The sequence below is a fragment of the Gossypium hirsutum genome, chromosome A10, assembly GCF_007990345.1.
Source record: "Gossypium hirsutum isolate 1008001.06 chromosome A10, Gossypium_hirsutum_v2.1, whole genome shotgun sequence".
Lineage (NCBI taxonomy): Eukaryota > Viridiplantae > Streptophyta > Magnoliopsida > Malvales > Malvaceae > Gossypium > Gossypium hirsutum.
The window spans coordinates 23,424,367-23,451,538 of NC_053433.1; the positions used below are offsets into that span (position 1 = coordinate 23,424,367).

At 32.2% G+C, this 27,172-nt stretch overlaps 1 protein-coding gene and 1 long non-coding RNA gene across 2 annotated transcripts; both read right to left on the reverse strand.

Annotated features, from left to right (window-relative positions):
- Window positions 1-19,093: 19,093 nt before the first annotated feature.
- Window positions 19,094-19,861, reverse strand: LOC107887402 (26S proteasome regulatory subunit 8 homolog B). Its single transcript, XM_016811635.2, has 2 exons — window positions 19,690-19,861; window positions 19,094-19,419 (listed from the first exon to the last, which is right to left on the reverse strand). The coding sequence occupies exons 1-2, from the start codon at window positions 19,804-19,806 to the stop codon at window positions 19,279-19,281; spliced, it is 258 nt and encodes an 85-aa protein (XP_016667124.1). The 5' UTR covers window positions 19,807-19,861; the 3' UTR covers window positions 19,094-19,278.
- A 5,357-nt stretch (window positions 19,862-25,218) lies between these two features.
- LOC107897640 (uncharacterized) lies at window positions 25,219-26,532 on the reverse strand. The gene is made up of 2 exons (XR_001684233.2): window positions 25,872-26,532; window positions 25,219-25,570 (listed from the first exon to the last, which is right to left on the reverse strand). It is a non-coding gene; the product is annotated as an uncharacterized lncRNA (long non-coding RNA).
- Window positions 26,533-27,172: the final 640 nt, after the last annotated feature.

The window sequence follows — 27,172 nt, forward strand, 5'->3', positions numbered from 1 at the left end:
TAAATACGTTTAGAAACAAGTCAGGACTAAATCAGAAACTCAGAGAATTTTTTCAGAAAACATTGAAAATTTTCAACACTGTAGGGGTCACACGGCGAAGAGATATGCCCGTGTCTCAGGCCTTGTGGGCATTCGAACTAGGGACACACGGCCATGTCCCAGCCTGTGTCTATGCCCGTGTAACTCACTGACTTGGGTCGCACGGCCAAGCCACATGCCTGTGTACTGGTCGTATACCCTTCATAATAACCACACACACCTGTGTGCTAGGCCGTGTGCCAGGCCACATAATAGCTTGACTTGCAGCCCTTTAAAAGCTACAAGGGACACACAGTCGTGTCAGTTGGCTGTATGTCATACATGGCTAAGATACAACACCCGTGTGGACGAAAATAGGCCATTTTACAAGCCATTTTTCTCACCCAACTTAGCACATACCTACAACCAAAAATTACACATATACACAAGCCATAACAAGGCACCAAAATCATGCATAAACAAGTCATATACATATGGTATAATATCATACAACCAATATGCCCAAAGGCACCTCAAATGACAACATCAAAACATGTACCAATATAAACACAAATTGATCAAATGATCAACTAAGGCTTAACAAATTTTTTACCATATTGTACCATTTATTTTACCTATCAAAAACATACCAAAAGGTACTAAATATGTCATTCAAGAATTATCATCAAGTAATCATATAATTCACTTATAACTAATGCACCAAATCACCACATTCACATGCTTCATAATGAAACTTACCATATGCATATTTGAATTATCATTCCATCATCCATCTTTCAAACATAACAAGCCAAACATCAACCATTTTAAGGCTAATATTTACATGCCAAATCTATATTTATTACACAACCAAAATACCATAACTTAAGCCAAACCAAATGGTCATTTTAACTTCAAAACACATGGCCAACATTAGCCAAGATACTTATACATGCCATTATAACCAAAATTAAACAACCGAAAGTACTAAAAGAGCCGATAAATAGTGTGATATAGCTCCGACAAGCTTCCAACCTGAACGAGCTTCCGATTCACTATAAAACACAAAAAATAACATAGAGTAAGCATTTAAGCTTAGTAAGTTCGTATAACTTAAAACATAACTTACCATTTAATCACAAAATAGGTAAGATAAACATAACACATCCCAACATAACTTGGCCAAATGCCTAAGTACATATACACCAACCATGTTAGCCATGTAAATACATATACAAACCAATAATCATGGATGAGCACAACAATTGATTAAGTTTCATATGCATGTATTATCCAATTCAATTTTCCATAAACCATGTAACAACATTTCCATATATTTCATATGTATCCCTGTAATAGTCCGTAATGAACCATTACCATTTCGCACTAGAATAATTCTCGTTGAACCATTAGAATACTATTGGATACTTGGGATAGCTCATACATAGTGTGCTAACTCATTTAACTGTAATCTGTCAAATCCTGTACATGCATGCTCACATGAGCTATGAATCAGTATGCTCACACGAGCTGTGAGTCCAAACGTAGCTACACAATGCTACTCACACAAGCTGTGGAGTATCTGCAACACATGCCGGACCTCAGCCATCGGTAGGATGTTTAGGACCAGCACCTGAATCATGTAAACCCTAATGACATGTCATTTCTATCCTACAAATTCCTAAGGTTCAAACAGGGCTCAGTAATAGTCGTACGTCATTGGATACGTATAATAAGTCAAAACACAAGTATACTCCAATCAAAAGCATATATACACAATTTAATTACACGAACTTACCTCGACGAGTATACGTAGATACGAAGGCGATTAATCCAAGACTTTCTCTTTGCCCATATCTAAAGTCGTACGAGGTTTGTCCTGATCTATACGGATAAATTTAACTTAATTCAATATATATTTCATTCAATTTAACCTAAAATAAATATTTTGGAAAAATTACCATTTACCCCTATACTTTTAATTTCTTTGTAATTTAGTCCTTAACTCATAAAAATGGAAATTCATGAAATTCCATGACAACCCACTATAGACGAATATCAATTAGGTCCCTAGGAAGCTTTATATTTCATTTAATTCACTATTTTACCATGTAAAATTTTTTATTTTTTCAATTTAATCCCTATTTGACATTTTCATCAAAAATCTCTTTACAAACATTGTTTATCTAACAACAACTAATCATTTTCTTCCATAACTCAAAAAAAAACTCGTGCATATTTAAAACTCTAATAGTTTAACAGTTTCACAAATTAGTCCCTGGGCTAGCTAGATTAAGCTACAACGATCCCGAAAACATATAAATCATTAAAAATGGGACAAAAGTATATACCAATCAAGCCAAACAAGCATGGCCGAACCCTAGCTTCAATAATGGCTTCTTAACCCTAGCTTCAATAATGGCTTCTTTCTCTTCTAATTTCAGTTGTAAATGATGAAAGAAAAGATGATGGCTTATTTTATTTTATTTGTTTTTATCAGTTATTTTATGATTTACTTAAATAACCTTTAAAAACATCACTAATTACACTTATGCCAAGCCATGTACATCCACTATAAACAAAATGGTCTAATTTCAATATAAGGACTCATACTTTAAGGTTCTATAGCTATTTAATATTTTTAGCTACTAGAACTCAACTTTTACATTTTATGTGATTTAGTCTTTTTTATCAAATTAAGCATATAAACGGTAAAATTTCTTAACAAAATTTTTATATAGTACTACTATCATGCCGTAGGAAATAAAATAATAATAAAATAAATATTTTGACATCAGATTTGTGGTCCCGAAACCACTGTTTCGATTTAACTGAAAACGGGTTGTTATAGTTTGGAATTTGAAGTCATGATATTAAAACACAAAAAAAAAAAGTTTCAAAATTGAGAAATGAAAATGACTTACTTTCCAAAACCAATAATGAACTTGAAGAGAAAGTAAACAAAATGTAAGAAATTATTAATGACTTTGAAAAGAAAATTTTAGACTTGCATAATTTACTTTTAAAAGTTCATGAGGATCATCAAAAGCAACTTGAGTTGCTTAAGAGTGAAAAAGCTAACTCTAACAAAGTTTTTGAAAAAGGAGAAAATTCAAAAAAAACTTTGTTTAAAATAGCTTTATTTTCTATAAACATAGAGGTCCCTCAAGATTTTATAAGGGAAAACTTGTTAAGAGTGTATGGGTCCCTAAAGGACTTAGTGCTACTTAAGACAATGAAGCTCTTTCAAAAATAGATTCCTAAAGGGACTAAGATTTTGAAGACTAAAGATTATGGACCCAAAAGAAATTGGGTCTCAAAAACTTAATTCTATGTTTGTAGGTAAGGAGCATTGCTTCAAGGTGAACAAATGCAAATTCTATGTGATTGCACATTAATTTTATTTGATATGGTAGTTCATTTGTTCTTTATTTTTAATATATCTATCTTTGGACTAACGACATTATTTTCCTCTTAAGTTTTACTTGATTAGTTTTTTTATATAAAAAAAGGGGGGAGAAGAGAAAGGTAAATTTTATGGTTGATTGATTGCTTATATACTAATTTTAGTGACTATGTTTTCAAAGCAAAATGAATGTCAAATTTGAGCTTATTTCAAATTTTTATGCTCCAAATCTTTATGCCTTAAATTGAAAATGATTTTTATATAGGGGAACTTAAATTGAAAATGACTTTTATTAAGGGAGAGCAACCTATTCAAAAAAAATTACAAAATGTTTTGTTATTTCAAAAAAGGGGGATTGTTAATCTAAGCCTTATTGGATAGTATGTTTCGATATAACAAATTAATGTTTTTTTGAATAAAATTAAAGTTAGAGCAATTTCATAAAAATTAAATTGAAATGGTTTCAATTGAATCAAACTTTTTCAAATATGTTTTAGCTATTTTCAAACAAGTTAGAATTCCTCCAGGACAAAAAGTATTGATACTTTTTTGTCTAAGTATCGATATTTTACAAGATATTGATACCCCTTTAATAATCTATACCAAATTGACATTTTGCCATTTTCAAACCCTGGTAGGTATCGATCTAGTATCAATACTTTTCTTAAGGTATCGATATATTTCCTAAGGTATCTGTAACACCCCTAACTCGTCTTTGTCTTTGGATTGGGGTTATGGAGCATTACAATACAAAATAGGACATCTATCATCAAATAGAAACAAAAATATAAAATAAATGATAACATTCAATAACTTGGAAAAATCAGGGTAAAAATACACTTATAAATTGAGCTTACAAGGCCCTAAAATAGTTTGGGAACAATTTGGGAGCAATTTGAATCAAAATAGAAAAATATGCAAAAATTTGAAAATTTTGGAAACAAGGGTCACATGACCGTGTAGCCAGACCGTGTAACTAATTGTGACCGTGTGAAAAATCCTGCACCTAAAAATTAATAAGACACATGACCATATGGCCAAGCCGTGTGTGTCACACGTTCATGTGGAAAAACCTAGGCCGTGTGCACCTTAAAAAGCTTCTAAAACAAGGCAAACTTTCATCCAACACCTAGGTTCCAAGCCAAATCAAAATCAACTATTTTCATACTTTAAAAACACATTTAAGCAAGCCTAAAACATGCCAAAACAACCAATACTACTAACTTTCAAAAGGGCATGCATAAGAATTTAACATCACATATCTATACAATGTTCACAAAACATCCTAAAAAAGGCAATAAAACACAAATAAACCTGGCACCTAATCAAAACAAACCAAGATAATATTTAAGCCCTATTATATGCCATTTATAACCTTAGCCAAAGTAACCAAAAGCTACCTAAATGATGATTGAATAGTGTGATTGTGCTCCAACAAAACTCCAACCAATCGAGCTTTCCAATGATCTACAAGAAAGAAAGACAAATACATAAGCATATAATGCTTAGTAAGGTCGTATAAAATTTAAACAAGAACTTACCAAAAAGGCTTTAATTATAAAGTTAATGCATTATTCGATTATCATGCTCATGTGTATCTCCAATTCCTATTTTTAATCATCATTCTCACAAGTTGGTGAACTCATACATGAAACATTTGATCATTCCATTTAACACATGATTTACCATGAAATCACTTTGCTTAGTTTAAGCCTTTAATGCCCGTTGAACCAAATGAAACATTATTAGATACACAGAAGTCTTGCTCATACGAGCTGTGTGTTAGGATTTTAATGTACACAATGTTGCTCACACTAGCTGGAAAATCTGTAACAAATGTAAGATCTCAGCCATCGGTAGAACATCCAAGACCAACACTCGAAAACATATGATCACTAATGACATGTCTTTTGTATTCAAAGTATTCACAAGGTTCAAACGGGGTGTGTTTTCATATTATTCCATGAATCTCATAATTTTACCCACATAATCTTCAATTACATAAACGTTTCAACTTCATTCAAATAACAAATTCATAATTTTAATTACAATAGAAGTTATAAAAAGCGCAACATTAATAAATTTTCTATTAAAAAAATAGTTAGTTACAGTTATATGAACTTACCTTGACTAATGCGATTACACCGATAGAATCAATGACTAATCTGAAACCTTCGCTTTTCCACGATTCAGGTCCAGTTGTTGGATGTCTTTATCTAGATAATAATTTCTTTCAATTACATAATCCAAAAAAAAAACTTAAAATAACTAATTTAAACCTATAATCCATTTTAAAATGATTTTACTAAATTACCCTTAACATTTTAATATTTGTGGAATTAAGTCCCTCAATCGACACTCACAATTTATGTAACACCCCAAACACGGCCCAGATGTTATGGCCGAATCTGACATGCCACGTTGGAGTTGAAAACCCACGTTCCATTTTAGTGTTTTAAAAACCATATATTTTGTTGAGTTAACAAAGTGTATGGAAGCTGGGCACCAGGTAGGTATCCGAGACAGAGGAGGTGAGCCATGAAGGCTGCTTAAGTACCAAGCTCTTTGATTGGATCCAATCCTAGACATGCCCACAACCATAGCCACACTTTGTTATATCGAGTTTAAATTTGTTTAAGTGGATGTCTTTGATAAATCGATTAATTGTGGTGTTGAGATATTTTGAAAACAAGCATCGCTTTGAAAACACGTCCTAAGTCTAGCCCATTTGAAAAATTATCAACCAGGTTTGAAGTTATTAAAAATAAAATAATCCCGAGAAGAAATAAAAGAAAAGTTAAAAATGGCCTTATTACAACCCAAAAATAAATAATAATTAAAGGAAATTAAATGAAAACCAACGCTTATTTAAAGGTCCAAAAGCGATCACCGTGGCCACTCTGAATCCCCTCCGGCCCAAGTCCCCACATCAAGGCTCACCTGCAAGGTTAAGGAAAGGGGGTGAGTTTGGAAACTCAGTGTGCAACAAGCCCCTTTCAGAGCCCAAAACAATGACAGCCTGTTGGGTCTAAGCCCAAATCCAATCTCAAACATGTACTGGGCCATAGCCCTTTTCATATTTCATATTTCATAACACAAGGCCGAAGCCTTTTCAAATTTCATATTACTGGGTCGAAGCCTTTACTGTAAACGGTATGGCCCATAGGCCCATTTCAATATCACCTATAATGTCAATGAAAGAATGCAAGCCCAATTGGGGAGACTACTCAACGCACCATCCGCTACTCTCCACCCGTACCAACCAGCACACCATGTGGGGATTAACTCGACCCACCCCGCCATAACTCTCCACTGGCAGCATAGCTGCTTTATCATATATCTGGAGGCCTAGCCTCTTTTAATAACTGGGGCAAAAGCCCTTTTAATAACTGGGCCATAAGCCCTTTAATAACTGGGGCATAAGCCCTTTTGATAATTGGGGCATAAGCCCTTTTGATAACTGGGGCATAAGCCCTTTTTCACTTCCTCTATTCATATAAAACCCAACCCAATGCATTTATGAATACAGCATGTGCATATCATACATATCATGTGCATATCATACATGTCATGTGCATATCATACATACCATGTTTATCAAAATCCCATGTATTAAAATCATACATAAACCCTAGGGGTATAATGGTCATTTTTACCTAAGGGCAAAACGGTCATTTTCATGTTATAAGGGTAATCTTTTAATTTTACCAAAAATTAGGGTTTTCATGTTCATTAACGGTTACTAACAATTCATGGTGCAAACAGTGATTCTGGCCCATTTTTTAGCGAAATCGAGTTATTTGGCCTAAAACCCCTAATGGGCCCTACTTAGCCAATTTCGTCATCTAGACCTATTTAGCCTATATCCACAACAGTATTAACAGTCTTAACATGTAATTTAACAGATTTCCGTTTTCTACCAATTTTACCCCAATGGGCCCGAAAGCCTATTGGGCCCTATTGCAGCCCCTCGAGGCCCAACTTACCGTGAATGCCAAAAATCACGTTCTTACCGTTTCCAATGTTCCTGATCATCATCTCAATGAATCTAACTAACTAATAAGTGTTCGCTTGCTCACGAGTCCTCAAAATGCCAGAATTTCGGCATTTCAGCTTTTCGGCATTTATCGCTTTAAGCTTATGAAAAGGGTTCGTTACACACCTGTTTTGGCGATATTCCTCGACGAGATCTCCTACACGATTTCTCCTATAATCCATCGTTAATAATCAGCTTCCCATAATTGAACTAAACCAAAAATCATCTAATATTAATACTTACACATTCGGCCACCATCCATAATGGCCTTAGGAATCTTACCTTTGTCGCAATTGATGACTAGGTCTAGCCACTCCGGTGATCCAAGCTACTCTAAGTCGACACTACACCTTGCTGCTCCTCCACTAAATAAACCATAAAAATATTAAAAGAAGACCCCATAAGGCCTATACCCACATTCGGCCACCTCCCTAAACTAGAGGGGTTTCAGCTTTTGGTCAAAAGTTACTCTAGGAATTGTTTAGAGTTCGAGTACTTACCACAGTCATACTCCTCTTGAATCTGGATGCCTAAAATGTAAAGGAATTGAATGCCAACAATTGAAAAGGAAGGAAAAGGTTGCTGGTCACAAAGAATCGGCACCCCCTATCTTCACTGATTTCGACTTTTGCGGTATTTCGGCGGAAATAGAGATTAAGGAAAGAAATAATAAATGAGTAGAGGAAAGTAATGGGCTGGTTTTTGAAAAATAAAAGGGAGAAAAGATGAGAGGAAAGATGGTAGATTCGGCTAGGGAAGAAGAAAGAAGAGAAAAACTAAAACAAAAGAGAAAACGGCACAGCTAAGACCCTAATGCTGAAATTGCTAACCTAATACCCCTCTGCCGAAATCCCCTCTCTAATCCCTTCAAATCGGCTAAGCTCTATCCCTTTCTCAAATCCCTAAAATCTCTCCCCTTATCCCTCCTTAATCTACGCATCTTGACTATTTTAAACTCTCTCCCATAGAGTTCCATCCAGCTTTAAACTCTAGCATACACAAGCATAAAAATAACATTACCTTTTGCCATTCCAGGGAATCGATCCCATGTCCTCCCTTAAGCTCCACACGCCACCTTTTTAGGAGCTTAGTGGCGTCACCCTTACCACTTTACCAAGGCTCTTTTTGTGATACACTTTACCCACAACTTTATTTAAGGGCACCTCGCCAGAACCCCTAACTCCTAAGTCCAAAATTTTAAAAAAATTCTACCGGGTTTAGGCCAACTCATGGGCCTTCCATAAGCCCATTTACATACCCAAATTATGAATTCCATAATCACATACCAAATTTTAGAAACTTACTTAAAATATCAAGAATCGCGAAAAACCCGAAAATCAAGATGTTACAATTAAATTACAATTTAAAAAAAACAAGCTAGTCGAATTTTTAATAAGTTCGTTATAGCCCAAATCTTCCACTATTTCATATTATTCTCATTGAGATTTACTATTTTCTCAAATAGGTCTTCAAACTTAAAATCATCAAAAATCACTTAACAAAATACTTATAATTAACCATTAGACTCTAGGATCCAACAACTAAGTTCACAAACTCACCTATCTTACTCATGGTGAGTCCTTAAACTTTTAACAACTTCACAAATTAACCCTTGGGCTAGATTAAGCTAAAACCAACTTAAAAACATAAAAATAATTAGAAATGAACCCCAAAATCTCACCCAAGCTTAGAAAGGAGTTGGTCAAATCTTCCTTGCTCCAAAAATGGAGTTTCTCACGGTTGGAAAGATAATCTTAAAGAAAAAAATGTTTTATTCCTTTTTCTCACTTAATACCTAATATCAATAGTTGGTAACCAAACCATCCACTAACCAATGACATGGTGTCACACCCCAAAATAGGGCCTAAGAGTTTTAGGGGTATTTTAGAAATTTTAGCCTTCGAGTGTCTGGAATTCTATGACATCGCATATCGGTAATGTTTTCAATTATAGTTTTTAGGAAATTAAATCAATTTATGAAAATGAGTTTTAAATACATTTAATTTTAGAAAAATGATTGATTTGTAAAAGATTCAAAATTGTGAGTTTTTAAGAAGAATTAGACCAAATTTAAAACCAACCTATTTCTTCTTCCCACCTACAGTTTTTCACGTTAACTCTTCTCCAAAACTAGTGTTGCCATCCCTTGATTCTCTCTTGCTATTTCAATCAATTTTGAACTCCAATTCCTAATCCTCTTTGATTTCTATCACTCTTGAACCTTAAACCTCTATAAAAGACCAAGAAAAACACCCAAAAATACAATAGTTCTTCTTTTGTCAAGCTTTTGGGTTTTTCGATTTTTTGATCAAATGCATATATTTTCTTGAGTTTAACATGATTAGAAGCTTTATAAAGTTACTTTGAACTTTTTTAAGAAATTCTTAAGTTTTAATGAATTTTCGCCATAAAAGCCAAAACTTGTCGAAATATTTTGATACCTTAAAAAGTATAGTTTTGTGCAGTTTAAAAGTTGATAATTAGTCGTATATGAATATGTAGATGAATGGAATTCGTTTCTTGTGAAAAGATTATGTGTAGGCCGAGATATTTGATATAAAGTTTTCTATGTTGAAAGTTTTGGTAAAAGATAAAGTAGTTTAGGTTTATATTTGTGACTATTTTAATGAAGTTGATGACTGATTGTTGAATGTGTGTTTGTGTTTGTCTTGTTGAAATGTCAGAGTCAATAGGACCTTCAAAGGGTAACGATAAAGGCAAAGAAAAACTTGTCTAAGTTTTTAGTTTTTGGCAAAAGCATATATTTTGGTGAGTGTTTGGATTAGTTGCTCGTAAGCGATTCATTGTGTTATTTGGGAATTTAGAGGTAGCCTAAATCCCTTCTCTAAATTCTGAGTGTAAGTTTTCTTTTACCTATGCTAAATATGTTATAAATATGTTTGTGAGTTGTGATAAAAAGAGTTATAATATGGCCAAATATGAACATGTTGTGATGACTGTTGTGACGGTAAATATGAGGGTATGTTATTCATGCCATGTGACAGTGTGTATAATGTGCTATGATATGGTTATACAGAGAATATGAATGAATAATCAATAAAGTAATATTTGATGACAGTATGGATATTTTGGCCTTGTGACTTAATGAGACCATTGGATATAGTTGACATCCATAGGGTTGTGAGTACTCATTTATATGTGTTGTGATATTTGGGGCGTTGAAGCCCATGGATAATTTTTGGAGAGATAAGGGAATGCGAGCTAACCTTCATTCATCGGTATATGTGTGTTTGGTGTATTGGAGGCTGTTGGCTATAAGCTGCACTTATGGGATATGTTTGACTCTACGAGTCTATGTGTGGTGTGTTGGAGATCCGTGTATCCGATGAGTGATGATAGAGCTCACTTTTATGTTTCATAGCTCAAGTGTCAAATTATCTTTAAAAGTGTATATATGTGTAATGTGATGTATGCCTAAACGAGTATGTGGATGCTATGCAAATTATTATAAATTGCGTTTAAATGGGTAAAAGGGATACATGGAAGATTATTAAATATGTAAATTATGGCACTAAGTTAAAGACGTTTTGGAAAAATGCTATAAGTTGTTTGGTTAATGCATGATGACTTGTTTGCGTAGTGGTTATTCTGGGCATTCACTGAGCTTGTTAAGCTCAACTGCTCCTTTTAAACCATTGCAGATAAGTAGTGCTGGAGTGAGCGGTGTGGTCTCGAGAAGTGATCCAAGCCAGGAACTTAGTTGCTATTAGTAAGTGTTATTTGTAACGGCCTAATTTTCAGTAGTGTCGGAAATGGCGATTTGAGATCACTAAATTCGAAAAGTAAGATTGAACAAGATAGTAATTTAATATTTATGAGTCAAGTGAGAATTTAGAAGAATTTATGAATTGGTGAATTTGTTGAATTAAAAGAATTTATTAGGTCAAACAGGTCAAAAACGAGGTATCGAGACGTCGTATTTGAAAATCAAGCCATAAATATTTTTAGAAATATTTATGGCGCATCATTAAGTTAGTATTAAAGTTTGGTTGAGAAATTTTGACGTTTGGGTAGTCAATTAAATAAAAAGGACTAAATTGCAACAAAAGCAAAATTTGCTAGAAGGATTAAATAGCTTAAGGATTTAAAGGGAAATTAAGCCTAAAAGTGAATAGGTTGGATGGAAAGGGCAAGAAAATCAGTAGAAAAATAAGAGAAATAAGGGCAAAATTGGAAATTTTACAACTTTAACATATAAAATAAGGACAAAATTGAAAAATCTAGAGATCTCTTCATATTTTCTCAGCCAAAACGTCATAGGAAATCTGGAGAAAGCTGGTTTTCATATTTTTACATCATGTGAGTTTAATTCTTGCTTTTTATTGATAATTTTTATGTTTTTATGACTTTTACAATTAGGTCCAGTTATAAAATTCATTAGTTTTTGATTTGGTGGGTGAAATTGGAAGTTACCCTAGCTGATTAAGGGAATTTTATGATGAATTATTATGAAATTTAAGTTCTAATTTCATATTAAGGTGGTTTTATTAAGTGATTTTGATAGAAAATGGTATTTAGGACCTAATTGTAAAAAAGTTGTGAATTAGAGGTTGGTGTTGAAATTCAGAATATCAAAGGTTGTTAAATAGTTTATAATGATAAAATAAAGTGTTAATTGAGAAAAATTAGTTCAATTGATGGGTGAATTGAGCAGGGACTAAATTATAAAAACTATAAATTTTGGGGTAAAAGTGTAATTTTAAAAATTGAAGAGCATAAATTGTGAAGTGAAATAGAAAGGAAATAAATTCTAATTAGTGAAAATATTTTACATTATAGATCAAGAATCCAAAGAAGAACGAGGAAAAGAAAAAGTTGCGGAATAGTCCCTAAATTTCAATATCTTCTACAAATCAGTCGGGTAAGTTCATATGGTTGAATTTACATGTTTATTTGTAAATGATTGAATGATATAATGTGTTATTAAATATGAATTTGCTATGGGATTGTGAAAATTATGTTAAAATGAAAGAATAAAGGTGGAAATTCAAATTAGGAAAAACATAGGGTTGAGTACGTTCGTATTGTGACATGTGATGAATTGACGGATAAGACCAAGGTTGATCCATGGCAAAGTTGTGAAACGTAGGTATGGTATCATCCATACTGAGTTGTGAAACGTAAGTATGGTATTAACCATACTGAGTTGTAAAACGTAGGTATGGTATTATCCATACTGAGTTAAGAAACGTAGGTATGGCATTTCCCATACCGAGTTGTAAAATGTAGGTAAGGTATTTCAATGAGAAAAACCATACTGAGTTGTGAATCGTTGTACCGAGCAACGACGTACTCAATTTCGTAAGTCGTTTCCTAATTCGATAATAAATAATACAAGAGGAGTGAACCAAATGAAAGAGATTGAGTAGTTGTTAATGTTGAGCTCAACTATATGAAGTATTATAATAGTGGTTGTGAATGGCGAGGAACTTTAGTAAATGTTTTGTTATTGTTTGGAAATATTATGTTTGGCAAGCATTACTTTTAAACCTATGAACTTACTAAACTTCAATAAGCTTACTTGTGTGTGTTTGATATTTTTATGCAGATTAAATTGAAGTGAAGTTGGTAGATCGGATCAACACAACAAGGCACACTATCCAGATCAATTCCGGTAGCTTTTTTTATGTTTAAATATTTATATGGCATGTATAGAGTTTAAATGAAATGAAGTAAAGATGTTATAAACTAGTTAACAATATTTTGTACTAAAAATGTTTTTGGTTAGTAGTAGTAGTTCAAATTTGAAAATTCACCATAAATCATGAAAATCGAATTAGAAGTTTAATAAGATATGAAATTAAAGCCTATTGAATCTAGTTTCACATAGAAGAAACAGTGCAAGCAAAAGACTTTCATATTAGGAGATATTTGAATTTTTGTTAGACAAGGTCAGAGTGACTTCGAGCTCCCCTGTTCTAACTTTGGAAAATCATTAAAAATTGTAAAAAAATAATTATAGGTTATAATTTATATTCTTAACATCCTTAATGAGTCTAGTTTCAAAAGAAACAAATGAAACATCTCCCGAATTCTGTACTATGAGATAATTAATTTTTAGTAAAGAAAGGTTGAAATTGTCAAATAGCAAAATAGGGGTAACTTTAAAGAATAAACTGTAATTTTTGGCTAATCAATAAATTCTAAAAATTTTATGGTCAAAAGATATATGAGTCTAGTTTTAAATGATTTTTATAGATCTTAATTTGTAGTTCTGTAGCTCCAGATATAAATAATTTAGTGACTATGAATCGAGTGGACAGCTTTGATGTGAATATAAGTAAATAATGGAATTTTTATGTAATTATTCTGTAAACTTCGATAACATCTTGTAACTCTATTTCGGTGACGGATGTGTGTTAGGGGTGTTACATTATTTTTTTAATTGGGTTTGGGAATAAAAGGCAATTTGGTAGATGTTTTATGATTTTGCTATGAATGTTTAGTTGATTGCATGCCTATTATGATTTGTAACACCCCTTACCCGTACCTGAGACCGGGACAAAGTACGAGGCATTACCGGACACATACTCGAACATCTCGAAAAGAGGAGTTATAAAATTTCATTTCCAAATTCAAACCAATTGAACAAAATCATATTGTCCCTATTATGGGCCTACGGTGCCCAAATCGTGTATTATTAGCGGTCAGGGACTAAACTGAAAACTATAGAAAATTTTAGTAAAATGCCTAGGGTTATGCCTTACACGCTCCTGTGGAGGCAAAGCACACGCTCGTGTGCATAGGGACGCGCCTATGCCCCTCACCCATGTTGAATTATTTGATTTATTTTTCATTTCGAACCTATAGGGGTTTTCATACGGCCAAGCACACGCCCGTGTCCCTGACCCGTGTCCCTCACACAGCCTAGACACGCGCATGTCATCACTCGTGTCCAAAAACCCAAACATTTTGTTTATGATGTGATCACTCATTTGGGGGCACACGGCCCAAGGACACGCCCGTGTGCTAGGCCGTGTTCTCCATACGGTTGAGACACACGACCGTGTCTCTGTCTATGTGTTTACTACCATGCAAACTGACCTATAATTCTAGGTGCAGGGGACACACGGCCAAGCAACACGCCCATAAGGGTTGACCGTGTGTCACACACGGCCTAGACACATGCCCGTGTGTCTACCCGTGTGGACCTTTTTAGGGCTATTTTCCAAGCCTTTGGTCACCCTCTAACATCCATACATATTGGAACAATCCGATTTAGACCCTAATAAGAAAGGTGGTTTCGAGACTACGAATCTGAGTCAGAAAATATTTAAATATTATTATTTGTGTTTATTATATGTGAATTTACATGTGTGAAAATTTCATACGAAAATTTGATTGTTTGTGTGATTAATTTGATAAAAGGACTTAATCGCGTAAGTTGAAAACTTGATAGTTTAAATCATAAAGGTTGATTTGATAGTGGCTTTTTAATATGGAGTATTTATGTTGCAAATAATCCATTAATTTAGTGATGGCCAAATATACCCATAAAATATATGTTTATGTTTTTATATTTATAAGGTTAAATAAGTAAAACATGTTAAAAGTTAACTTATATTATATTAAAACATAAAAAAATAAGAAAGCCATGCATTTGTACCTTGTTGTTGCCAAAATAAAAGAAAGCCATGCATTCATACCTTGTTGCAAAATAAAAGAAGAAAGAAAAGAAAAAAATAAACAAGGTATTCGACCATTGTTGGTTCAATTTTAATGTATGTTTTGTTTCGGATTTTGATGATTTTTACGTTTTTGAGATCGTTGCTTCGAATACTACCCGACCCATGCTTGAATTTTTGATTTCAGTGAATATTTTGAGTTATGCCATTGATGAATATTTGTGTTTTGTGATGTTTGATGATGAAATATCAAAAATATGTTTTAGATTAACATGTTTTGTATTGGAGTATTTGAAGATTTTGAGTAATTAGGACTAAATTGCAAAAATAATAAATTGAGGGACTAAAATGTGAAATAGATGAAATAAATGGATTAGTATGAGTATATAGAAGATTTGGCTTAACTATGTTGTGTTGAGATTTTGTGTATTTTGTGTTTTATGCAATTAGGAGTAATTTGTAAAAGTATGAAATATCAGGGGTAAAATGGTAATTTTCCCATTTATGTGTTGTTGGATTAAATTGAATGAAATTATGTTTAAATGAGATTAATTTGAAATTATATAGATCAAGAACAAAGGAAATCGGACTTGGATCGGGGAAAAACAAAAATAGTTGAATAGTCGATTCGTAATGTCCGTTGATATCCGAGGTACGTCTTTAAGCAATTAAACATGGTTTATTTTGAACATAGAATGATTTACTATGATGATTCAAATTTTATAATGTATTAGTTGATAGCCGAATGATATATGTAAACAAATTAATGTGATTAAGTTGTATTTAAATGATATCAAAGCCTCTGAAATGTATACGTGTTACATGGAATATTATACGATTTGATATATGTGAAATGTTGTGGAATGATTTTTGTAATTGTGATATTTGGGCCTTGAGCCTAGCAAGCCTTGTGCTGGTGACTTTGATCGGGCTTTATGCCTAGCAAGCTTAGTGCCGGTGAATAAATATCAAACTTTGAGTCTAGCAAGCCTTGTACCGGTGTGTGATCCAGGCTTATGCCTAACAGGTTTATACCGGTGATTTGTTTTCAAGTTTATGATGATGAAAATTCAAGTTATTGTGGATACTGAGCAAGTGAAATTGAGCTAAATTGCATTATATATGTTCGGCCAAAAGGGTAAGTACATGTGAGCTTATATTGAACTTGAATGTTCGATTATATGTGAAGTTATCTTATATGTGCATATTCGGCCATAAGTGATGCTATATTGAATTTGAACTATAGGTTATATGTGATGTTTTATTTAACTCATATATTCGGCCACATGTGAAAATATAATGAATCTTGTATAATTGGCCATATATGTAAGTGACTATGTGATGAAATATTTGATCTTGTATATTCAATTTATATGAAATATTTATCTGGTATTATATAATTGATTGTGAACATCCGGCCAAGGTAATTTATTAAGATGAAGTATAATATTATGGATATAATTTGGTTAGTTTGAATGTTTTGATTATTCATTGAGTTGTTTAATTTGCTTAAGGCTTACTAAGCTAAGTTAGCTTACACTGTGTGTGTTTGTTACCCTGTTTTTATAGATTTTGGTTGTAAGTTACGAGCTCGGGGATCATGATCGAAGTCATCCACACTATCGTTAGCTTTCGGTATTTTTAAAAGTTTATCTTTGAACTTTTGGCATGTATAGGCTAATTCGTATTTTGTTCGACCTTGAATATGTATAACTTTAGCCATGCGAAAATGGCTTAATTTCCATGATAGATTCGTTCATACTTGGTTATGGTTTGAGCTTACTTTTAGTTGGTATGTTATATATTATATGTGAATGAAATATGTGATATATGTGGTATGTTTGAAAATGATTTATTAATGTTAGATCTGAAAGTGGATTGATGTAATGATTATATATATAATTTTCATGATATAATTATTTGTTTCGGTTTAGGTTTTTGGTTTGGATAAAATATATTTGAATGATGAGTTTAAAATATGTAACTTATAAGAGGTTTATACATGATTTCATGTGTGAATGTATATTTGTTTGTGATGTAATAAAGTTGAAAGGAATATGATGATAAGGATTTGCCTATTTGGTTAAAGAGATGAAAGTTTACCAAATGAATAGTGTTTTGTATAATAATAAATTTGGTAATGGTTTATTTTGTTTTGATTATAATGTTAGGCATGATTAATGTAAATTTGATAGTGCATTGTATGAGACATGCATATGTTCGAATATGCATAGGTTAATTTAGTTAGATTTGCATAGAAAATGTATGAGTTTTATATTTGGCTATGAGGTTAAATAATGATTAGTTATTCAGATTGTTTTGTTTAATAAGTCTTGTAAATGAAACATTGATAAATGACCATTTGAATAGTGATTTTATGTAATAGTTCACCATGGAAATTATGCATTTTTGAAAAATGATAATTATGTGTACACATATTTATGTATATGTTTGTGAATTCGAATGATGGTTTGGATATATATATAAAGAAAGTTGTAATAGGCCTATTTTGCCCAGGCTTAAACCAAAACCATACCAAAGCCAAAATAAAAATAATAATAATAACAAAATAAAACCCAATAATCAGCAGTTCAATGCCCATGTTACAAGCCCAAATTACCTAGCCCACTTACAAGCAAATTATTAACCCAAATTCCTAATAGCCTTAACCCAATTGAAACCCTACCCAATTATCCTGAGACAGGCCCAAACGACCCAAGACATTTTTTAGCAGAAACCCTAAGGGTGCGTTTGGTTCGCTGTATTGGATTAGACGCGTATTGGATTAAAGGTGTATTGGATTAGAGGTGTATTGGATTAGAGGTGTAATAGCAAATCAACTGTTTGGTTGAATGTAATGGAATAGAGGCGTAATAGTAATCTTGTGTTTGGTTGAATGGAATAGAGGTGTAATAGCATAATGGAAAAAACTAAAATGACTAGAATACCCTTAACATAAATTTGTTTTGGTAAATGATTATTGTTATTGTTATTTAAATTTTAATAAGATTATTATTATCAATAATAAATATTTTAATCATATTTAAACATAATTATTATTAAATATATTTTAATTAAAATATATAATTTAATAAAATTCTTAATAATTAGCAGAAATTTGTTTTGGTAAATTATTATTGTTATTGTTATTTAAATTTTAATAAGATTATTAATATCAATAATAAATAATTTAATCATATTTAAACATAATTATTATTAAATATATTATAATTAAAATATATAATTAATAAAATTCTTAATAATTAATATTCTTATATGAATTTACTCAAATCATAATATATGATACTATAAAATATAAATTAACATAATTATTATTAAATATATTATAATTAAAATATATAATTTAATAAAATTCTTAATAATTAATATTTTTATATGAATTTACTCAAATCATAATATATGATACTGTAAAATATAAATTAACATAATTATTATTAAATATATTATAATTAAAATATATAATTTAATAAAATTCTTAATAATTAATATTCTTATATGAATTTATTCTAATCATAATATATGATACTGTAAAATATAAATTAACATAATTATTATTAAATATATTATAATTAAAATATATAATTTAATAAAATTCTTAATAATTAATATTCTTATATGAATTTACTCAAATCATAATATATGATACTATAAATGAAAATTTGAAATAATTAATATTAAATATATTTTAATTAAAATTTATTGTTTAGCCTATAATAAAATGACAGAACAATAGTTACACTAATATATTGTTTGATGCAAGATATTGCATGGAGCTGTACCAAAGATATCCTATAATAATTTGTTCCACTAATGTAAGGGCAAGGACTGTTATAAAGTACATAATCTACCCGAAAGGTAAATAATTTCTCTTGATTAATATAGTAACAGCAAGACAATTATTTATTGTCACCTGTTCATAAAGTAACTATTTTAGAAGCAGTTTTAGTTTTGCCAATGACACTCTCATGAATCCAAAACTTAGCAAATATGATTTCATAAAATGTCCTCTTACCTTGTCTAGAAAAGTAGACGTGTGTAGTACTAGCCAGGCAAATAATATAATATTCTATACATTGTTCATATATTAAATCGGGTTTCCATGTTTGAATTTACCCCAAAACCGCGAAAGCACACTAAATAATAAAACATAATCACTTCCATAGCTTCCGTAAGGACATGTTTTTCTCGCTCTCCTTCTTCATTACTTTCGCCACCGCCATCTCGAAATCTTCTTGTGTTACGTGGACTCTCCTTTCCCTCAAAGCAAACATTCCTGATTCCGTGCACACAGCCTGCAAAAAAACGGAATAGAGTTTTTCACAAATTATCACAAACACAAACCAGTTAAGAATCACAAGCCCAAGGCCTTGAGTCTGACTATCCAACTTATGTACTAATAAATCCTCAAATAAATCATCTCTCTATGCGGTTTGGGAGTTGGGGTAAGGGAAGGAGATAGGAAACTAGAAGAAAAGATGCTATTCACAGCTTGCCAACCATATTCTGAATGGAAGCAAGATGTCTGCATATCCAGAAGCACATCTTATTATCTGAAAACATACCTTAAGCTCTGCACCAGAAGCACCGTTCATCTTCTCAGCAATCTTCTTTAGATCAATCCCTCTCATCAAATTCATTCTTCTAGAATGTATTTTTAAGATGTCGAAACGAGACTGCATATAATTGAACAGACAATATAAGTACCTAAAGAGACATAAGATGCATTCCAGAAATAAGAGAAATTCTGGTACACCCGTAGAAGCAAACACTGCTACTATGGGACTGCTCTATTCACTGCATATTTTTCATAATACCCAGAACGGGTTGAGAAAAAAAAAGACCAGGGGAAAAGAACCAGAACAAGTATGTTACTGAAAAAATTTGGCTTCTAATGTAAGATGCAATTTGAGAAATTCATTGCTCTGAATTTGAGAAATTTATACCAGTGAGAACGTAAGATGCATTTTTGCGTTTGACCAAAAAAAAGAATCACTTCTTTTACAACATGACATGAATGAAGAAATACGCAATGCCTGTTGTTTTACTTCCTATTTGATGTTTTTATCATGATTGTAAGTTGTAGCGCGTCATATTAAGTAATTTTATTAAGAAAATAGATGAAGCACAGAATACTGAGACTCAAGCCTTATGCAGGAATCAAAATTGACTCACCGTCTGCCTTTCTAAACAAAGAATCTAGTGGAACAGCATATCTGCGGCAAAAACCCTCAGCAGCCTGCAGTAAACAACAAATTTCATATAGGTAGAAACCAAAATAAAAAGAAAAAATGCAAAACTCCAAGGGAACTGCCAGAATCTTCACTACTGAAGTTATACAGCCCAACAACCAAAATCACCAGACAAAACATCATACTTCCTTCTTCTCAGCAGAAAAATATATAGCAAAGCATAATAAGAGGCGACCAAAACCTTTGTAGGATTTTCCTTAGGGTCAAAGGCTTTCAAAGCGGGAGGTCCCCGAACCTCAAGCTCGTTCTCTGCTTGCTTTGGACAAAGACTTTCAACAGATATCTGAAACAACAAAACAAGGCTTGGTTATCCAACATATAAAAGAATTTAAGCATCTACCTGGTGTACATGCTCATAGAGGAACTTCCACTAAATAAATAAAAGACATAACAATAAAAATTATTATATTAGCAATCTGAAATGCATCACAATAAACATTTAACAATTCTGACAAATGCATCCCTATAATACACTTTAGGTATGTCCACATGGGATGCCTTGTTATACATCATGATATTATTCAAGAGTACTTGTTATACATCATGATATCAACTTTTGCAAAGTATAATGAAGAACAAACACTTTCTCAGAGTAGCAAGAAAACGTAGAGTATGCCCTTTACGTACCTGGTTCCTTTCTATGGAAAAACAACACAATCGACCATAAGGTGCAAATCAGGCACATTGATAGCCCTTAATACACGCACATCGCCTGGGTGCAAGCAGGGGTTTTTGGCATAACAGATCAAATGGCATAACATAACAGATCATTATTTCTCAACGATGCGAGTTAAACATAACAGATGAAATGGCAAAACATAACCTAAATTCCATTGAAATGCAAGCCAGTTGTAAAGAAACAAGGTTGAGTCTCCTCAACTTTACCTCAAATTTATCATGAAACAAACAGAAAACCGATACAAGAGTAAAAAGAGTTTTGCAAAAAAAAAAGGAAATGTTACCTGATAAACGTAGGGTTGAAAAGGAGTAGAAAGAAAAGGGGCAGCCATTGAATGATCTCGAATTTGAAATCAAATCCTTAAAGTTTTCGAGGTTTTAATCTGAAATCTAATTCAGAAGGGGAAAATGAAATTAAAAAACAAAATTCACTGTTCCACTTCTGTTCTTTGTCGAAGCGGTCGATGGACGAGCTGACATTGACTGGTTGTAAAGAAAAAGAAAAGAAAAGGTTGAGAGACAGACGGAGCAAATCGGCAGAAGGCAGAAGGAAGGAAGAGGAGACGCAATGGGGAAGCCAATCGGGAGGGTAAAACAGGGAGGGTAAAGGAAGCAGCACCTAAACTGAGCTTTGGGGATGTATTACGAATCGGTGGATTTCACCGATTAAGTCAGGAATGTATTACACCCGTAATATCATTACCATGAACCAAACAAGGGAATAAAAGGGGCTTAAGTGGGGCCCACCGATTAGGGGTGTATTGGCTATGCCAATACACCCAACCAAACATGCTCTAAGGGTTTCTTTCCCTTGCGTCGCAACTGGTTTCCAGCAGCTTCCAGCACCGCTGCTGCCTTCGTGCCAGCTTCCACACGCGCCGTTACTTCACACTCCACGTCGACACGCCCACGAACGGCTTCTCCACGCTATACACACCTGCAATAGACTAACACCTACAATAGTAAGCAGTAATTGATAACCAATAATAGCAAATTACAGCAAGAAAATTTATATTTTTTGATTTTATTTATATTTTTATTTTTCGGCTATAAAACCGAATGAAGTCAAGTGTAAAGGGATCTTTTTTTTTCACAAAAATACAATACAGATACTAAATGAAATACAAGAATAATCAGAAAATCAATATTACTCGAAGGTGATTTATTATATTTCAATTTTTTTCGTCTTTTTTTGCTTTCATTTTTGCATCTGCTATAAACAAAAAAGAAGAGGATAAATGATAGGGGTCTCCTGAATCATTAGAATATCGTCGAAGTTTCTCCCCCATTAAAACTGAATCCAACCAAGGTTGAGACGTTCTTTTGATTCTTTGTGGTTGAAGGTGTTAGATTCTTAAATGTTTTTCTAAATGAGGTTAGAAATGGAAGATTTACTCACCGTCGGCCACTATTAGAGGCGAGGGTACGGCGTCTGAGGGTAGAGATTTGGGATTGGTTGAGGAAGAATCAAGGAAAGGGGGCTAGGGTTATTTTAGAGATGGCCGATTGTTTTCTTTGTTCTTTGAAGGAAATGTTTGGTTTTATAAAAGGGAAGAAACGGTTTCGTTTAAGGGGAAGGGGATCCGCGCGTCGACCCGCTCCGTAGCCCTGATTCGCGCCTTTGCACTTCAGATGGGTAAATTGCGCAATTCGTCCTTCCTGTCTGTGCTATTATTTGATAGGATCCTTTTTATATTTTCTTTCTTGTTAATTTTTACCTAAGATTTGTACGCAGTTTTAATTTAGCCTATAGTTAAACGTTGCGTTTTCGAATTTGGGACAATTTCCCTTTTAGTCCTCAAACATTTGTGCGTGTTGTGTTTTAATCCTTAATTATGCTTTGTTGCTTTATTTATTTGTAAATTGTCCTTTTAGTTTTATTTTTGTCTCAATTGAGTTTTTATTTTTATTTTCTGCTTATATTTTTATTCTTTGTAATTCTTTTATTTTTAAAATTTATTTGTAATTCGTCATTTAATATATTATCTTGGAGTATTTTATTAATTTTGCATGGTCTTAGTTTGTTATTTTATACTTTCATTTATATACATGTATATATATGTAAATATATATTTTTAATTTGTTTATTTAAAATGTTCTTTTATATATATATATATATTTCTACGTTTAAAGATTCGTATGATATTTAATCCAATACTATTATACATACACGTACATAACTTATATTAAATTATTTTTACTATAGTACACGTTATTGATTTCATATTATTCTATGTAAATATTTTTCTATGTATGTATATATATTTTCCTTTAAATTTATTTATGTGTATAATGTGTTTCTTTTAAGGACCCTATTTTAAATTGTACAATTTACTTATTTTATACACTTTCATATATTATTATCTTTATGTATGTATTATCTATATGTATCATTAATCCAAATCTATTTATTTCATGTAAAATTATTTTATACATTATTTATTTCAAAATTCTTTTTACACATACATATATATACTGGAACATATGTTTGATCTATATACATCATCAAATTCATGGATTTTATACATATAGTTTTTTCTTTGTATACATAATTATATTTTTAAAATCTGTTACATATATAATTTATGGAAAAATTAATTTAATTTTATATATACTATTAATCTCATGCTATTTTTTTTACAAATATTTACTTCTAAATCTATTTATGTAGATATGTGTTTTGTAAACCTATTATGTGTATTTCTTAGGATTATATTTTATTATATATTTTTGCTATATTTTATTATGTATTTTTGCTATCCTTTCATATTTTATATATTATTTAAATTTTCCTTTATTGTATGTATTTCAACAAATGTTTTTGACACTTTGCATGTTATCTGACTTAAACGTCTTTTTGTGAAACATCTACTTTAAAATGTATCTATTATTAGTTTTCCTTTATAAATTATTTCAAGTTCTAGCATGTGTTACGTGCTCATCAATGTACCACTTTTTTTCAGAAAGTGTTTTGTATCATATTAGTTTTATGTTGTTTGGCATCTCATATGTTAATGGTTTTTATGTTATTTCATATATATTAGTTACACCACATTTATTCATTTTTCTATGTCCATGCCTATGAATTTGGTTATATTTTGGATTAGTTATAATTGATTGTTTGTTTTACTAGTTGGTTCAATAAGGTTATATTATCTACATTCATCAAGTATTGTATTTTATGTGTACATATTATCTCATGTTTATTATTTTTCTTTTGGTTTACAAATGTCACTTTGTAATTTTCAACTCTTTAAATCAATTATTCCATTTTATTTCAAATAAGATTAAGGCGTTTTTGACCTAGTTTATAATCATTCATTTTAATTTTTTTTTAAAACAAGGCAATGTTCAATATTTAGAAATTCAGAAAATCATGCCCTACCGTGTTGGGTTTCGATTTTTCGTTGGACTAAATATTTGGACATCCTTTGGTAATTTTTGACTAAGAGCTTTTGGAAGTCAAAAATCAATCGTGTTTTCAAAGGTATAAAGGATCATGTCCTATCGTGCTGGATATAATGCTGTATACCTTTGAAACGAGAGAGTTTTGAAGACCAATTTGAACCACTCAAATGTTTTAAAAGGAACCATATTTCAATTTTTTTTAAAACAAGCCTAGACTAAAGAATAGCACTTAATCAATCTGGTACTAGTTTTTGGGCATAGTGAGGGTGCTAACCCTTCCTCATACGTAACCGGCTCCCAAACCCATTTTTAAATTTACGTGGACCAAAATTGGTTTAAATGGAACAAAATGTTTTAGTAGGTGATCCAATCATACCTAAAACAAAAGATTGGTGGCGACTCCACATTTTACTTTAAAAGTCGATCCCGTTTTTTTCAAATAAAAATGGTTTCGACAAAAGTATTTGTATATGTAAATATATATTTGCAAATGAATAAATGATTCATGATAATACACTATGATTAGATTTGTGAAAGTTTAGAATTATGTTTTTGTACTATAATGCCTTGTAACCCTAGTCCGGCAACGGATACGAGTTAGGTGCGTTACACATACCACTATGGTCTTTGGACATTTAACAAGGTATAGTTGTACCCTTAAACTTTCTTGGCTAAGGACATACACGTAAATGGGCCATTTTGCCCGAGCCCACGTTAGAACCAAAATACAAAATAAAGAAACAAAAAAACCAATAATTAATTAAATGTCCTGTTATAGTCCAAATTAAATGTCCTGTTATAGTCCAAAGCCCAAAATTAATTCAAGACCTTAAAACCCAAATAACCCCAAATTAAAGACCCAAATATCCTACAGCAAAATACCCAATCCCAATTACATCACCCTATAACTAATACCCTAGCCCATTTACAAAACAATCCAAAGCCTCAAGGCCCAAATGGCCCAAAAACTAAAACTGCTTCAGCAACCCTAGGTCACCCCTCCCTTCTTTGCGTTGTAGTCGAGGCCCTAGCGCCATACGCTCCGTATCGTCAGCAGCCACGCCCGCGCCAGCACAGCCTCCGTACGATGCCAATGCATACCCCGTACCTGCTAGTAAGCCAAAACAACAGCAGCAACACGAAAACAAAAGGAAAAATTGTATTTTTTACTTTTTTTTGGAACATTCGGCTATAAAAGCCTACTATCTTTGATTGTAAAGTTTTTTTCAGAGGAATACACGCACATTTTTGCATATTGAATACAAAGAAAAGAAATCAAAACCTTGAAAAGGTGATTATTCGGCTTTGGCCCTTCTTTTCTGTTTGTTTTCATCTTCTTTTCTTATTGTTTGGTTGCACATACTGTCATTTCGAGCATAAAAAGGGGTAAAAGGGAGCAAAGGGGTTACCTATACGCATGAACCGCCGGAATCCTCGTCTCCTTCACTTTAATCGAAGTCGGGATGAGGTGTAAGGGCTGAAATCGGAAGTCCTTAAAGCAAGGACCCAAGCAGGGTCGGCGAGAGTACAAATCTCCCTCCGTCGATCACCGTTCGGGGTGGTCAAGTGGCGGCTAGGACCTCTTGAGATTCAAACAGAAGGAGGGGATTAGGTTTCGGCTGAGGAGAAAGGATTGGGGGGCTAGGGTTTGAATGATTGTTTCAGTTTCAGCTCCTTTAAAGGGCCAAATACGACGCCGTTTCGAGCCTGTTTCAGTGGCTCAAAAACGACGTCGTTTGGTAAGAGCCCCGACCCAATCCAGTTTGCTGTCCCAAGGACCCACGCATTTTTTCGGTAAGGGTTTATTTGCAATATCAGTCCTTCCCCTTTCGCGCCGTTTTCAAATCAGTTATAGACGTATCTCCTTTTCTTTTAAATTTTCCCTATAATTTGTGTGCGTTCGCATTTTGGTCTGCGCTTGTGTGCTGCGTTTTGGGGGCCTAGAATATTTCCAGTTCGAGTCCCTACACAACTGCGCGCATTACCTATTGGCCCTCTTACCATTATTGATTTATTTTTGAATTACCCCTTTTGCTTTAGTTTAATTTTAATTAAGTCTTTTTTATTTTATAACCGTTTTTATTCTTATTTATTTATTTGTACATTTTCAAACAAATTTGGTAATTGTTTCTTCATTATTGTAAATTTGTTTTTGTAATGTTATTATCACATTTTGTATACTTTAAATGTTTATTTCCTTTATATTATTATACATATACATATATATTATAATAAAGTTAATGTATTTTCATACATATAATGACTTTTGACTCTATCCATGTATTTTAGCATATATTTTTATTCTACCATGTTTCGTATACATGCTTTGCATAAAATTATTTTTATACTTACTTATACTAGTACACATATTTGATTTATATACATTATTAAACCTATACATATTATCATTTCTATGTTAATTTACATGTACTTACTTTTAGATTTACATGTATATATATTAATACACTTATTACTTTAATAGATTTTTTTTTCTATTTTAAAACACTTTTTGCTCTATGATTTGTCAAGTATTTTCTTTATGTATATATGAAACAATTTTAGAAACTTCATTTTTGTAATTATAAAATTATTATTTTTGAATATTTCCTTATATTATATTGCTTTTGCGTTTTATATAGCCTATTATTTAAATGTTTTGATATAAAGGTATGTATAATTTTTAGACTAACATAAAATTTATATATATATT

Excerpts from the sequence above, each read along its gene's own strand:
- LOC107887402 (XM_016811635.2), bottom strand. The coding sequence starts at position 19,806 with ATGCAGTCTCGTTTCGACATCTTAAAAATACATTCTAGAAGAATGAAT. Across the intron at positions 19,420-19,689 it reads CTTCTGGTGCAGAGCTTAAG|GCTGTGTGCACGGAATCAGG; the intron begins GTATGTTTTCAG and ends GTTTTTTTGCAG.